Source organism: Gymnoscopelus microlampas (assembly GCF_963454915.1).
Source record: "Gymnoscopelus microlampas genome assembly, chromosome: 3".
Lineage (NCBI taxonomy): Eukaryota > Metazoa > Chordata > Actinopteri > Myctophiformes > Myctophidae > Gymnoscopelus > Gymnoscopelus microlampas.
In genome coordinates this window covers 18,558,121-18,573,014 of record NC_139940.1, presented here as the reverse complement: position 1 = coordinate 18,573,014, position 14,894 = coordinate 18,558,121, and the positions used below count along the sequence as shown (strand labels likewise).

The following is a 14,894-nucleotide window of genomic DNA, read 5'->3' as shown; positions in this document are numbered from 1 at the left end:
CTAGATGCTTATGCAGATATGTTGGCTATACTTGTGTTATTTAGACATATTGCTTGTTCACAAAGGCTAGGTATGTTATTAAAGGTCAGGAGAGGAAAAGTCATGCATTTAAAGTGACATTAGATTTCATGTTATTTAATAACAGGTGCTGTTTGATGTTTAGGCTACCTAATTCAGTATGTATATAGTGAGTTTTTATAGCACATACTTGTTTTCTTTTTACTTGACCATTTGCCCTGTCATTTGTTGACACTTTACTGTAATATATATGCACTTTGTAAATCAATTTCAATTCAAAGGACCTTTAGGCATGAGAAAACATACGTTTACATTGCCAAAGCAATAGTCAAAATATTATAAAAACAGTTTGTTAAATAAATACATAAATAAATGAATACAAATAGATACCTTAATTGTAAATGGACTAATAGCCTGTGATAGCTGTAAATAGCAACTTGGATAAGCTCTGCTAATTTGATCTTTTTTGAATAATTGAATACTTTATTAAGAGTTTTGCTTGGTCACTGATTGGTCACTCTGCACATATGACTGGTCACTCTCCACATATGGGCCCTTCCCTTTTATAGAAGATTCAATCAATCTGTATAATCTGTGAATCACGTGGACATAACAGAGGCAGCAGGGGTGGTCCTGCTGAAGATGCCAAATGGTCATTTGTATTGACCAACAGCACTGACCACCACAACATTGGAAAGGGGGCTTAAAAAGACGTCTCCTTGGGGGTCCCGATCGGTGAAACTGGACTAAATTTCGAGAGAGGGACCAAAAACATGGCAGAAGGTAAGGCTCATACATTTTGGACAGAAACTCAGTATTTTTGGGTTATTTTGTGAATGGATGGAGTCAAGTGACTCTAGGGGGGGGGGTTGGGTTTCCTTGCATTGTCCTTTAGATTTTGGGGGATTCTTCAGCAAATTCTACTGCAGTGACCCCCCACCCTCATTGTTTGGGGGGGAGGGGGGTGGGTAGGTTCCCAGCCCCCTTTTGTTTATCTCGCTCTCCCGCTTTCCCTCTTGCAGGGTAGCTTCTGCCTTTTCAGAACATTTTGCATGAAAGTGTGGATCTGTGCGGATTACTTGGCGTGAGGGTGTAGGATACTGTAGCGTGGGGGCTCATTGTGACTCAAGGCAGAACCGAAGACATGGGCTCCGTTTCGAACCAGGAATTTCCAGGTTGAGTAGCAAACAACTTAATGTATTCCTTAACCGTAGCGTCTTTTTTTTTTAAGTTTCTAAATTGATCATCCTGAGCAGAACGCATTATTATTATCAGGGTAGAATGTGTAGCGCGTTCAAGCATTGTTTACAAACGAACATGACGTTAATTCACGTGGATAAATAAACTACAGGTGCTTGAGGTTATTATTATTATTATTTTAACTCGTTGGAGCTACAAATAACACATTTAGATACTGATCATTGTATCCGTTCATCAGATTAATTGGGCCTTTAATAAAATATCGCCTATACTACTATACATTCGTTGCCAGCCTATAGCTAAAAACCACCCATGCGTTTGTATGGTAGGCTAGTATGTCCGTGTTGCTTATATGGATCGAAGAAAACTTTAAAGTTTCTTCACCGAAAGTCCAAACGTTGAGCACAAGGTCGGATCGGATTCGGATCGCGCCCAAATCAACAGGCCTGCCGTTTCATTCAGAATGTGATGATCTCTTATAACGTGTGTGAAATGATTTACAGGAGTGTGTAAGACGGAGGAGGATGAGGGACCGAGCGCCGAGGAGGACTCTTCTCAGTCGTTCCACGGGCAAGGCGTGTGCAAGTGGTTCAACGTGCGCATGGGGTTCGGATTCCTCTCCATGACCAACCGAGAAGGAGCCCCCCTGGATGAACCGGTTGATGTCTTTGTCCATCAGGTATGGGGGGGTTGGGGGGGGGGCAATCTGTCTTGTCTGTCGGAAGATCCTAATTATAACGTTATTCAACTACTATCAACATGGGAAACGATGATCAGATCAGCCCAGAGTAGTGCTGGGTGGGTGTTACTCTTCTCAGGGGCAACACGTGTTTTTCTAGGTCCCTCATGGTTTTTGTATGGATATGATGTAGGCCAGTGGTTCTCAAACTTTAAAGATTTCAAGGACCCCCCTTAACTCAGTATACATACAAATTGAACCAAATGGATCCTGACGGGTCCATTTGGTTCCACTTGTATACTGTGTCAGAGTTACAGACTTATAAGGGTCAGTTTAGAGCCCCCCCCCTAATAATAGAACACTGAGAGTCCCTGGACCCCCACTTTAAGAACCACTGATGTAGGCAAATTTAGCCTACTACATGTCATAAGAGGGGCATTTTGATTCCCCATCATAATAACAGGCAGCAGGCAGCAAACACATTTCCTACTGTAGCCCTACACAGAATCTCCTCATAGTCTTTTATGGAGTTATATATGACAGTATGATGAAATGCAATGAATAGGGCCTGCATGTTTAACATTACATTACATTACAGTTATTTAGCAGACGCTTTTATCCAAAGCGACTTACAATAAGTGCATTCAACATAGGTAGGGAACGAAACTACTAATCACCAGAATTAATTAACGCATGAAACAACCCATAGATTCTAATCTAGATTCTTCTCTAGAGGTTGGGTTCTGCGAAAGATGGGGTACATTGTGTTTGACCTCATGTGCTTCCCCCTTCCCATCTTATAGTTGAACGGTAGCCCACATTCCCTATCTTTATTCAGTTTCAGTCATTCTTCTCACTCTTGCTTGACCAGTGGCCCTGGCCTGTGGAAAACTACTCAGTTCTTGCAGGTTTATCCAAAGCCTCCATTCACCTTTTTTTGCTAATGGGGGAGGGGAGACACTTCTCCATAGTTCCCATGTGAGTGAGTCCCTTCTATGGCTGCATGATAAGATAAAGGCTTTAGTCTGTGAATGAGAGGAATCCCCATTCATTCACCTCAGGTTCCTGTCATAAAGTGATTAAAGGCTCTTTGCTGTCTGCTAGTGTCTGCCTGGCACTGCATGTGTAAAGAGTTGGAAGAAGGGAGGGAGATTTGGGGTGTATCTTAAACCACTTCAAGCCATATATACTCGTCGTCTTACAACAAATTGTGAAAATAGCCACTGTACAAGCTCGCAACACATGTGCTTGTATCTGTTCTATTTTTGAAGTGTCGATTTTGTTGGGGGGATTTTTGTTGTTGTAATTTTGGCCTAAAGTGAATCTTCACACACACACTCACTCACTCACTCTCTTTTCCCTGATGTTGGTGCTTCCAAGTTGTAAAGGTGTTGTATCTTTCTCCAACTTGCATGGACTCTGCATGACCCAGGTTGGAACTGGAAGTCAGACTGCAGTGACCGAGTCACTTTGATTTGTTTGTCCGTTTCATCTTATTCCTCTCTGTTAAAGCTAGTGTTTGGTGATGCATACTGTATATATTTTTTCTGCTCAGTGGTTGTGATTGGAAAGTATTTGAGAAACCGGAAGACAATTGTGGTGACCTATATTGCAGAACTAGGGTCAAGGTGACCGGGTATCGTGGATAGTAAGTCAATGGAATCCTACTTCACTTATCCTTGTTTTCTTATTTATTTTATTTGTTCAGATCATTTTTTTTATTGCTAAGGACAGTGAACCAAAAGACAGGAAAGGCAAGAGAAATAGGAGGATGACATGCAGCAAAGAGCATGAGATCCGGGTCAGATTTGAACCTGGGCCAGCTGTAGGAAGGACTGTAGACTTCTTTTTGGGGTGTGCTCTGCCTCTGGCTCTTACCATGAGCCACTGGGGCTACTTCAAGAGATGTCTTATGAATCCAAGAATCCAAGTGTGTTTGTACAAGCAGCAAACTATTGATGGGAGCTGTTCCACAAAATTATGGGCATTTTAAGTCTTTATACGTAAACACAAACAAGCAAATGCAGCAAGAGTGAACATTAGCAATGCAGCAACCTTTGGCCAACCTTTCTCAGTGCCAGACAGTGAAAACCACCTTTGCTTTTATGTCTTATTTTAGGCTGCCACATACTTCATGCCTGAAGAAGGTCTATGAACAAAAGCTTGCTATGTAAAAAAAAAAATCTGATTTTGAGTGTATGGTGGCAATTTGGTTTCTCTCTCTCACCAGATACTCAATAGGAAGTTCAGATTACACAATACACACCCCCATAACCCCCAATATAGATTCCAGACCTCACAGCTAGACCAGAGAACTGAACACTGCTGTGCTGACAAATATTTTGTTTAACCACTTAAGCTAAAATAGCCGATCTACGAGCTCACAATGTGTAGCGGTGCGATTTTATTGTGAGCTTGTAGATCAGCTATTTTCGCTATATAAGAAAACACCGAAAGATATTTGAACATTTGCCCCAAATAGGGATACCAGGGTTAATGTGGTTGTCATTCCTTCCAACTGTGACCATGCTCGGCATTCCCTAAAAGTGGAGCGTGTCCAATGATTTCCTCCCCTATCTGTCACCACGCCTGCTGCCATCAGAAAAGATGGTAGCGCGTGTGTCAATGACAGATGTATGGGTGTTATGGCAACAGCAAGGCCCTGGCCGTAGGAGGAGAGGGAAAAAATGAGTGGCCGCGTGCCAGGGAACATTAACTCCGGGGTCCACTGGCCTTTGTGCAGGTGGACAATAGAGCCATGCATCCCACTGGAGCACTCCCCTCGGCCGTGACCGAGCCCCTCTTTGTCCCCGCAGCAATCCTCCTATTGTCTCCTGCTGCCCTGTGATGTCTTTCTCGGCTTGCAGACCTATTGTGGGAAAGCGCACAGTAGACCCCCGGTGTTGCTTCTTTAATGCCTCACCACCGGGTTCTCCAGGTTTAATGTTATACATCTTGACCCCTCTACCTGTGTGTAAATGTCTCTTTGCTGCGTGATGGTGGACTAATGGGAGGAGACGCAGCTCTTATTGGGGGAGGGGGGGTCACACATGTGAGAGGAAGCGGGTTAACGGTCACTGGGGCTAAAATGGCACAATGGAGTACTGAGCAGGGCCATGCTGCTGGGCAATGTTATGGATGACCAATCGCGTTCCCTTCTCTTGTGACTTTGCAGCAGATGCTGATCCTTCTCGTTTTGTTAATGAACGTCAGAGGCTTAGCAGGCCATGGCACTTTCATTTTCTTGCCACAGACGTTGGTGTTGCTTTCCTAGTGGCACACAAAGGCCAAGAACTGTTAATATGAATGGCTGAGATTGATCAACGAGTCACTATTGACCGATGTATCTGAAGGGGAATGTGCCTTAACTAGATAGGTAGCCGATCTGAATGCCACTGAGAGGGTTGGTATGGTAATATAATGCATTTGAGTCCAGGAATTTCTCGTAAGTAGAAAGAGTTGTAACTGATGCGTATTCAGCTGTTGCAAGTCAAGTTGGTCAAATATCATAAACCGTTGACTTTCCTCGGAAGGAAATCCTTTTTCCTGACATGAACTTTAATGCTCTTATTTCGTCTGCTAGTGCTTAATGAAAAATGCACTGTGGAACCATATGAACTCACTTCCAGCCATACACAAAAGATAAATAAGGGTGTGCATATGAAAAAAAACAAGTTTCATTGATAATTTGCCTATCAACCGTTTGCTGCGTTTGTGGCAGTTGAACCTCACCTTACAAACAAGGGGCCTTTAGGGGAGGGAGGGGTTTCATGTGTTACAGAGTCGCTCTGTCTCTGGCTTTAATGCCCTAATGCACACCATACCTTCCTTCCACTCACTGCTCTCTCTGAAGTGGTTCCTTTTGTGTAAAGACCACTACCGTCTTGCAAGAAACATTTCCCAGGTCATCTCAGGTGAACGCAATGGAGGAAGCTTCTTGAATACCAGTCAAGCCTAATTTATGCTTCAGGAAAATGTTTGCATTTGCACTCTTTCCAGTTGAAAATACATGTTTGTTGTGCGATGTGTCACCACCACACTTTTCCGCCAAAGCATTCAGAGACAATGCTAGTGTGTGTGTTGTTCCACAGTTGGTTAACTTCCCACTGTGTTGTAGCCATGTATCCAAAAAGCTGTGAAATGAAATGGCTGCCAATCGTTGAAACTGAAATAGTTGGGGCCAATTATTATTTACCGCTCTCATCAAAGCGAGACGTCAATCATTTGGATCGAGAGTGCGCCTGCTATCTTACATGCCTCTCTTCTAAACAACAATCCGAGGAATGTCCAGCAGACCCCCAACCCCCCATCCTTTTCTAGCCCCCATCCCCTCTCACCCTGCCCCCCAAGCCATAGCGCTGCTATTCCTTGCATCCTGCAGTTTAGTAGTGGTGGTGGTCAGTGTGTTAGTGGAGCTTTGTGAGGTGGGTGGGAAGAGGGCTGGTAGGGGGGTGGGGTCGGGTGGGGAAGGGGGGTGGTAGCAGTGCGGAATGCTGCTCTTCCAGAAGGGGGGATGGGTTGAAGGTTATATCCTTGTCAGGTTTACCACTCTCAAACACGGAGGAAGCACAGCGGCGGTATTGGGCAACCTGCACCATTGTGCAGGCCCAACGAGGACAATCTGTCTGACAGGGAGACAGCCAGCTTTGTAGTGTTTGTTTATTTATGAGGCGAGACTAAATGGTGACCGTAAAATAGCAAATGCCTGATAAGTGCTGTCGGGTCTCTGATGTTATCACTGGTGTTGAGATTCAGTTACTTTGGGGGGGTGGTTCTCGAGGGTCAAAGTCTCCCAGCGCTCGGTGCTGATTCGATCTCTGATGCTGTAAGATGATGTGGGCCTGATATTGCTTTTGACGTACGGCGTTCCATCAATCACACACAATAACTTGGTGAAGTGTGTGAAAGGGTTCCAAACTCATTGGTCTTCGTTCTGTGATGCTTCTCAAATGGATTTTTAGATTAGTCTTTCCACACACCCCAGCACAAGTGGACATTGCTTTTGGTGTAACATGATGGTATGGACTGCATTTATATAGTGCCATCATGGCCCTTTCTGTGAAGCGCTTTACAATGTATGTCACATTCACACACCAATGGCGGAGGAGACCATACAAAACATCAACCTACTTATCAGGAGCAGATAGGCGTTCAGTGTTTTGCTCAAGGATACTGACAAGCAGCCAGGAGGAGAAGGGGATTGAACCAGGAACCTTGCAATTCCGAGATGGCCGCTCTACCTCCTGAAATAGTTCTGTTGCATGCATGAACACAACAATGGGTAGACGGACATTGGCATTTTTTGCTTCACTAGACCAGTGGTGTTCAACCCTTTTCATATCAAGGTCCATTATTTATTCTGCATTTGAGCCACGGACCACCATTTGATGACATTTAGACTGTCAGACCCAAGACTTAGAATATTTTGTTGTCGTTGGATACGATTTTGGAGAATTCCATGCTGTATTGATGTGGTACTATAGGAGAGATAACAGGCAAACGTTGACCAAAATAACAATTATTTAATTAAGTAAATGCAGATATTTAACAATAATTTAACTCTTGAGAGCGTGGTTTCATTTTACACTCGAGTTAAAGATCTATAAGGGTCCATTTGGTTACCAACTCCATCATTTAGCTGGGGACCATTTGGAACCCCCTCAAGGACCACTGGTGGTCCCCGAACCACTGGTTGAGAACCACTGTACTAGGCCAATGCCTGTTGGGAACACAGCCGCTTATATGCAATACCTGTTGTACCTGTTGTCAGAGTACTTGGTGCAGTATCCATTCTGTGTCAGGCTGTCAGCCATGCCCCAATGGAGTACAGGTCAGTCTATGACATCAGTACTATCATGTCAGATTGATGACAATATTTATGGAGAACTGCTGATCTGACCGTCTTCACATCAGGGCACCGCACTCCCTCTGGTCCTCAGCGATACGCAAGCCGAGTTTTAAGTTGATCGGTTGAATGGTTCTCAAGATACGCCAAGGACAGATAAACACACACGTATATACCGTACACATATATTTTCATAAGCTTTCCCCCCCCCCCCCTATATTTTCATAATAAATAAGTGCCATATATCGTATCGATATTGTGAGCCCAATATCGTGTATGGTATCGTGAAATTAGTGTATCGGCAATTCGGCACACCCCTAATAGTAGCCTATAATCAGCTCTTATGTTTACTTTTTCATAATCCTTTATTGTGTCGCCAAGTTTTGCTCCACCTTTATGCCCATATGGAGATCTTAATCGGTCGGCCATTTCTCGAGATGCACGAAGGACAGATACACTCAAGGCGCAGAGATTTCGTGCATTGATGGATAGATTTCAGATGGGTCAGTGTCGAGAGACGGTAAGCCAAGGGCAGAAGGATAGAGGAAAGGCGGGACAGGAACCTGGGTCCTCACATTCACTTGGAGCACATGGTCTGTGCATTTAACTGGCTGAGCCACGAGGAACCCCCTGTGATAGGACTTTTAGATTTTCATTTAATCCCTAACTGGTCTCTCATTTTCACTCTGTTTGACACAACAATTCATGAACGAATCCTTCCCAATTCTTGTCCCGTTCAGAGTAAGCTGCACATGGAGGGCTTTCGTAGCCTGAAGGAAGGCGAGGCAGTCGAGTTCACCTTCAAGAAGTCGTCAAAGGGCCTGGAGTCACAGAGGGTCACGGGTCCAGAGGGCACCCACTGTGTAGGCAGCGAGAGGAGACCCAAAGGCAAAAACGTCCAGAAACGACGCTCTAAAGGAGATCGGTAAGTGCGATACCCCTTTACCTGTGGTCTAAACAAGGGGAAAGCATGCATTCATAAGTGTGTCTGCCACGCAATGTAATGTGCTACAGGTTTTGCAATACAATAGATCCTATTCTAAAGATGGTGCCACAATGTAACAGTACAGGGGTGTGACATAATAATTCCAATTCAGAGGGGGCAGGTCAGGCCTCTCCTGTTTTATATCACATTGATGCATTTATAGGTTAAAAAAAAACCACATTTACATGATCAACGTAAATCAATGAATCGCAGCGGCCCTGCGTATGACAGTATAGCGATGCTTCGCTCATCAATGTTTCTCATGTAAACATGATGGTAACACCATCAAAATAAAGATGACATATAATGATCACCTTGATCAATGATCAACTTGATCACCAGTAGCACAAACCTTGTGAACGTTGTGTATGGTCTGTGATGATAAACCATGCACCACGCTGAAGCCTGATGTATAAATCTTTCCATTGTATCTGAGACCTACACTCTTTTTGAAACGCTCTGAACCTGGTATATGTCAACAATTTAGTGTAATGTATTTTCTGTTTACCAAAGAGCTGGAGCGACGGGGAGACTCCTGTTACTGAACAAACACTCTATAGCAATGAGTAACATCAGAATATAGAGCAATTTTACACTTATTTTAACAAAAGAATGTCACTTGCCCTACGATTTTTTTTAATTTAAACTGTGAAGGAAAGGATTAGTTTATTTTTTACATAGCCTTTGTGGCCTTCTTTCTAATGTCTACTTTCACTCCTACGTCCATGGATGCACCTTATCAAAACTAGATGGTATTTCGCAAAGAATCAAACCGACAAACTCTCAAAGTAATCCATATGAAAACACAAAGTATGTCTTAGTATGATACATTGAGTTGGTCTGGTGTAGCTGAATGGCCCAAGAACTGTCAACCGTTATGCCAGGACTAAACAGATGGCACACTGGAGTGGCCATTTTCTTCTACAGATCATGTTTATTTTCATTGCAATTACAAGTTTGGTCTTAAAATTCATTCTAGGCACGATAAAATAACAAAAAAACTTAACAGGGTTAACTTAATTTAAGTTTAACTTTATGATACCTCCACATACCCTGAACTGAAACGCTCAACGTCATTCGACCATAAGGGATAACTGAGAGGTCAGTCTATAGCGTCTTTTATCCACAAATGCCCCATGTTGGATCAGATGTGCAGCAGTGTTTTAGGTCCTCAACCCCAACCCCCCAACCCTGGTTCTAGCTGGGGTCACACCAGCAGGTTTGACGTATGACCTGGATCAATAACTGTTTAAATCTGTAGGCCCCTGGTGGATTCACACCCACTGGTTCTGTTCTCCTCCAAAAGCTCTCCCCACCAACACGCTTTGTAGCTCCAAACCTTGTCCAGTGGTGAACAAGAGCAAAATGCACATCTATGTTCAAATAACATGACCATTAACCACTTAAACCCCATATTCTTGATTCAAGTAGCTAATCTACAAGCTTAGCTCACAATGCGTTGCAATGCGACTGCTATTTTTGGCGAATGTTCGCCTATTATGACATGCCCGAAATAGGGACGCTATGGTTCTTTCTTGTGGTTAATATTGTTCGCCTATCTATCAAAATGGCTCCTCTTTCTGTAAATGTAATCAGACTTAGAGTCAAAGAAGTGTTGGTTTATTCCAACAGCTCTGATAGAATCAAATATTTATCATGTTGTTAGTGTACCAAACCATCCGCACCTCTTACTTATGTATTGAGTATGAAGCAACCAAAACCTTCACTTGTCATTACTACAATACCACATAAGCCTACCACGTGTGACAGTAGAAGGCCCACAACATGTCCATGCTGGTGCAGAAAATGTTGCTCCAATTATGTGTGATCTCATGTTTTGTCTTGAACTGAACTTTTTTTATGGGTCTCTTAAAGGTTAGAGCACGTTCACGAACGTAGGGTCCAAGGAAACCTTTCGAAAACCCCATGGTAGAAATGTCCAAAAATATGCAGTCAGTGGTCAATGTTAAGCGAGGCACGTTCTTTTTTCACATATTTAGAGACATGTTTCTTTTTGTTCTTTTAAAGATACAAGCTGTGTGTGGGGGTTGGGGGCATGATGTGTGGGGCATGGTTTTGGGCCATTCTTTGGTTATCAATATAGCGCGGGGTTAGAGGTGTATCAACTTCGCCCCCCTGTCAGTTGTGATTAGAGCCAGAGAGTAGTCGTGTGAGAGCAGAGATCATTACCGCCTCAAAGAGTCCTGGGAGGCCCTCTGAGGCTCAATACCTCTCCCCTCTGGCATATTACACTTTGCAATGGAGAATAGTGTCTTTTAGGTTGTTGTTGTTTGTTTTTTCAATGTTGCAATTTTGTCGTGATTTTAGGTGGTGTTTGTATTTTTTTCATGGTTAAAGATATGTTCAAGACGGCCTTTTGGAAGCGGTAGGAACAGATACAGTTTTAGTCCGCCATAGAATGTGTGTCTTGTGTTCCTGGCACCAGTGAGCCACTGTTTCTACATTTCGTAGACCACCTTAGTGTGTGTGTATATATGATGCAGGGAAGGGGAAAAGAGCTCCTGTCCGTTTAATTGATAACAGATGCAGGAGCCCAGGCAAAGGAGGGGGGGGGGGGGGGTGAAAGGTCAGTGTTGTCATGGCAACCATATATGAGTAAATGCAAGAGAGGATTGGGGGCTGGGATAGGGTTGGAGGGGTTAGCGGACCTAAGGGGGGGTGGGGTCAGGGTTCAGAGGTCATTACTGCAGATTTTTTAGAACAAAGGAGCACTTCCCCTTTCCTGCGCTCGCTCCCTGATCGATGCAGATGCAGGGAGCTTCTGCTGTGATGGTATAGACCTTGACGCCAGCCCCAAACGGCCACTGGTATACAAAGACCAACAGACTGACCCGTCCTCGGCAGCCGCCTTGTCAATGCCTCATCTGCTGCTACAATAGTGTAAGGGGTTCCGCAGTGGCACTGACTGACCGCCCCCCACGCCCACTGCCCATCTGTCTTTCGCCGCCGCACGCGTGGCCTTTCTATAGTCCATGTTTGAACAGAGGTGTTTGATGGAACCCCCGATGGCTGCCATTGACCCTCTCGCCGTGTCCACTACTTTGGTTCAATGCAGATGAAATGGATCCATTACTGTGGTACAATGGAGCGAAATGGGAGGCAGGAAAGACAAATGGGGCGATCTTAAACTGAAAGCTGAAGATGATATAGGACAGGATGTGAAGATCACGCCAAGCCTCTTGCAATGTTGAAGCCCCTCCAAAACATGAGTGTCAAGCTTGAATTCCGCATTGCACTTGCTGATCAATAATGTTTCATATCTATGAGTTCTCCAGGCTAACCACTGTTTGAAAATAAATTAGAGTTGTATTGCAACTATACATAGTTGGTAATCAGATTTCACAACATCTGCATAGATTTGATACAACTAAAAAGCCTTAGACTCTGATGTATCAATGTGCTACACTCTCGCTTGTGTGACCTGGAATGCCCTTGCAAGAACCATGACTAAAAGTTGGAGCTTCAATGCAGACCAAGTAGAATATTGCCATCTAGTGGCTAACTGGAGGAGCAGCAAATGTTAATTTGTACCACAATTAGATGTAGTAAAAAGGATTGATCCTTTCATGTCTTGTATATTCAAATGCTTTTATTCAGTTTTCATCAATCTACATCAAGTAGAGCAGTAATCACAACAGGAAGGCAATTATCAAATTCAATATCAAATGAAAACTACAGCAATAATGGTATTAACCCACCCAACCTCCCCCCCGAGACACTGGCCAAATTCACACTTGACACAAACAAAGAAAACTAAAAACAAAACAAAAAAATCACACCCTGTGTGAAGGTAGCGGCGCCTTTGATACATTTTGTCATCGATATGTGTTTATAATGTGTTTATAGTCACGTGTCACGTGAAGCTTGACCAATCACTTTGTTGACGTACGCACCTGACCAATCAGAACGTTGACGTACGCACACGGACAAAGTCAGGTATAGAGCGGCTAGCGCAGCTAAAAACACAATAGACAGAGTCAAACAGAACTAAAAGCGGATTATTGTTATCTTTCATTTGCTGTAATACAATGCTCTCTCATCCTGTAGGTGCTACAACTGTGGGGGCCTAGACCACCATGCCAAAGAGTGCAAGTTGCCTCCTCAGCCCAAGAAGTGCCATTTCTGCCAGAGCATTGACCACATGGTCGCCAACTGCCCAATCAAAGCACAGCAGTCCTCGCCAGGTTCTCAGGGAAAACCCTCCTCCTTGAAAGGGGACGGAGAGGAGGAGCAGAGCCACGCTGCCCCGCCTCCCGACGCCTCTGATTAAACAGGGAAACGTACCACCGGTAAGCCAGGTGCCAGGAACACAGATGGCAATCAATCTGCTTTACTGGAGAGACGGGGGGGAAAGACCAAGTTCCCCTTTCACCTGCTGAAGCTGCTTTTGGAACTACCTCAGGTTGAAAAAAGAAAAAAAAATCTTAACGCTGATGAAGAATGTTGCTGAAGTTATTGTTTTCTTTTTGGTGTAACACTCAGGAACGTTCAGGAACAGAAAATACTGCTGTATTATTGCACTCAGGAAGTATTTTAAATGTTTTAGTCACTGCTGTTGATTGAGGGTTTAAGATTGTAAGAAATTATGCCATATGACAGATTATTTTTTTTTCTGTATTTTCTTTTGTGTAATACTGTGCCTGTCTTGGACTCTATTGATACATACATATATCTCTCAAGAGTCAACCGTGTTGAATATATCGCTACACTTTTGCTGCCTTACCATTCTTTTTTTCTTTTTTTTTTTTTGTCTCTTTCCTGATTGTTACACCTCACTATCCGACAAGGCAGAGATATGACAGTACCTCTGTAATGAATGTTCGTTTGCATATCGCGTATGGGAAACGGGTGGGAACATGAAGTGCACGTGGGGCGGGGGTTGAGGGTATAATAGCTATAGGCAATGTATTGGTATCTGCCAATGTTGCAAGTGACCATCCAGATTTCCTGGGGCCAAATGAATGTCAGACCAGAAGTCTTTGCCAACTTTTGGTTGAAGTTATTTGTGTCATTTTATTATTTGCGGGCCAGCATTTTGTTGGCTTTCTTATGATGCACGGCCTACCTCATTGGTGCATGTTTGGTTTGCTACTCGGCTTTTATGACGACCACTGATAGTAAACCGAATACTTTGCTCATAGTGCAGCTTTGGAGATTGTGATGTGAATTGGGATTAAATCAAATCCTTTTTTGCACTACAGTAGTTTTAAGTAGGCATGTGGATAGTAGTGATACAAAAATTGCAACGTTTTTCTTTTTTTCCTTCTGGAAGCTGAAAATGTCGTGGCTCCTGAACAGGTACCAGTACCCGATTTGTTCGAACTCAGAATCCAGGAGTTTGAAGTCACGCAATCTTTATTGGCTAAACGCCGTCCCAGATCCTTACCCTGACCTTAAATCCAATCGACAAATCATACCTAAACATAACCACTTAAACCCTATACCTGGTTGATCACTGTCCCTCAGGGATACTAGTGACTTTTATGTTTCGCTCTAAAGTAAATATCTTCGCTGAAAATGGCCAATCTACTTGCTCACAACCCGTGAGCTTGTAGATCTGCTATTTTCCGCTAGAAGTTTTCCCCAGAATACGGATGCTGGGGTTTTAAGTGGTTAACCTAATGCCTAAGCACAACCATTTCAACGTACCTGAAGTTACGTCAGCTCTGTTTGACTCTGGAAGTTTGTGCAATGCATCGTGGGTATGTCACTGCCGGTTCAGGAGCCACCATCAACTGAATATACGAGCTAAACCAATGTAATGGCACTATGTTCTCATAGTTATTGCTGCTGTGTGAAATGCTGCCACTTTCTAAGTATTTAACATTAGGATTTGATAGAATTCCAAACTTAAGTGATACTATGCTATACTATACTATAGACATGTATGTCACCTCTAGTAAGATACTTGACATGGACTGAGTGAGTTACTGAGTGGTTCAGCTAGCTCTCCTCTTGATACTTGAATAAACTGAAGGCAGAATCAGACACAGTGTTGCTAGTGGGAAGGCGGGGTTTGTCTTTTCATCAAGTGTGGTCCATGATTAGGTAGACGTTTTAAAGGCATTTCATCCTTTCACCATAGTGGAGGGTACTAGGACAGGATCACCAGCCCTGTGCAGAGAAGCATGTAGAACTAGCTAGCT

General features: G+C 43.5%; 1 protein-coding gene across 1 annotated transcript; it reads left to right on the top strand.

Annotated features, from left to right (window-relative positions):
- Positions 1-1,162: 1,162 nt before the first annotated feature.
- lin28aa (lin-28 homolog Aa) lies at positions 1,163-13,018 on the top strand (the record flags this gene model as incomplete). The annotated part of the gene is made up of 4 exons (XM_084053362.1): positions 1,163-1,193; positions 1,722-1,897; positions 8,483-8,667; positions 12,796-13,018. 4 exons carry the CDS (start codon positions 1,163-1,165, stop codon positions 13,016-13,018), a joined length of 615 nt encoding a protein of 204 aa, XP_083909488.1.
- Between the last annotated feature and the right edge of the window lie 1,876 nt (positions 13,019-14,894).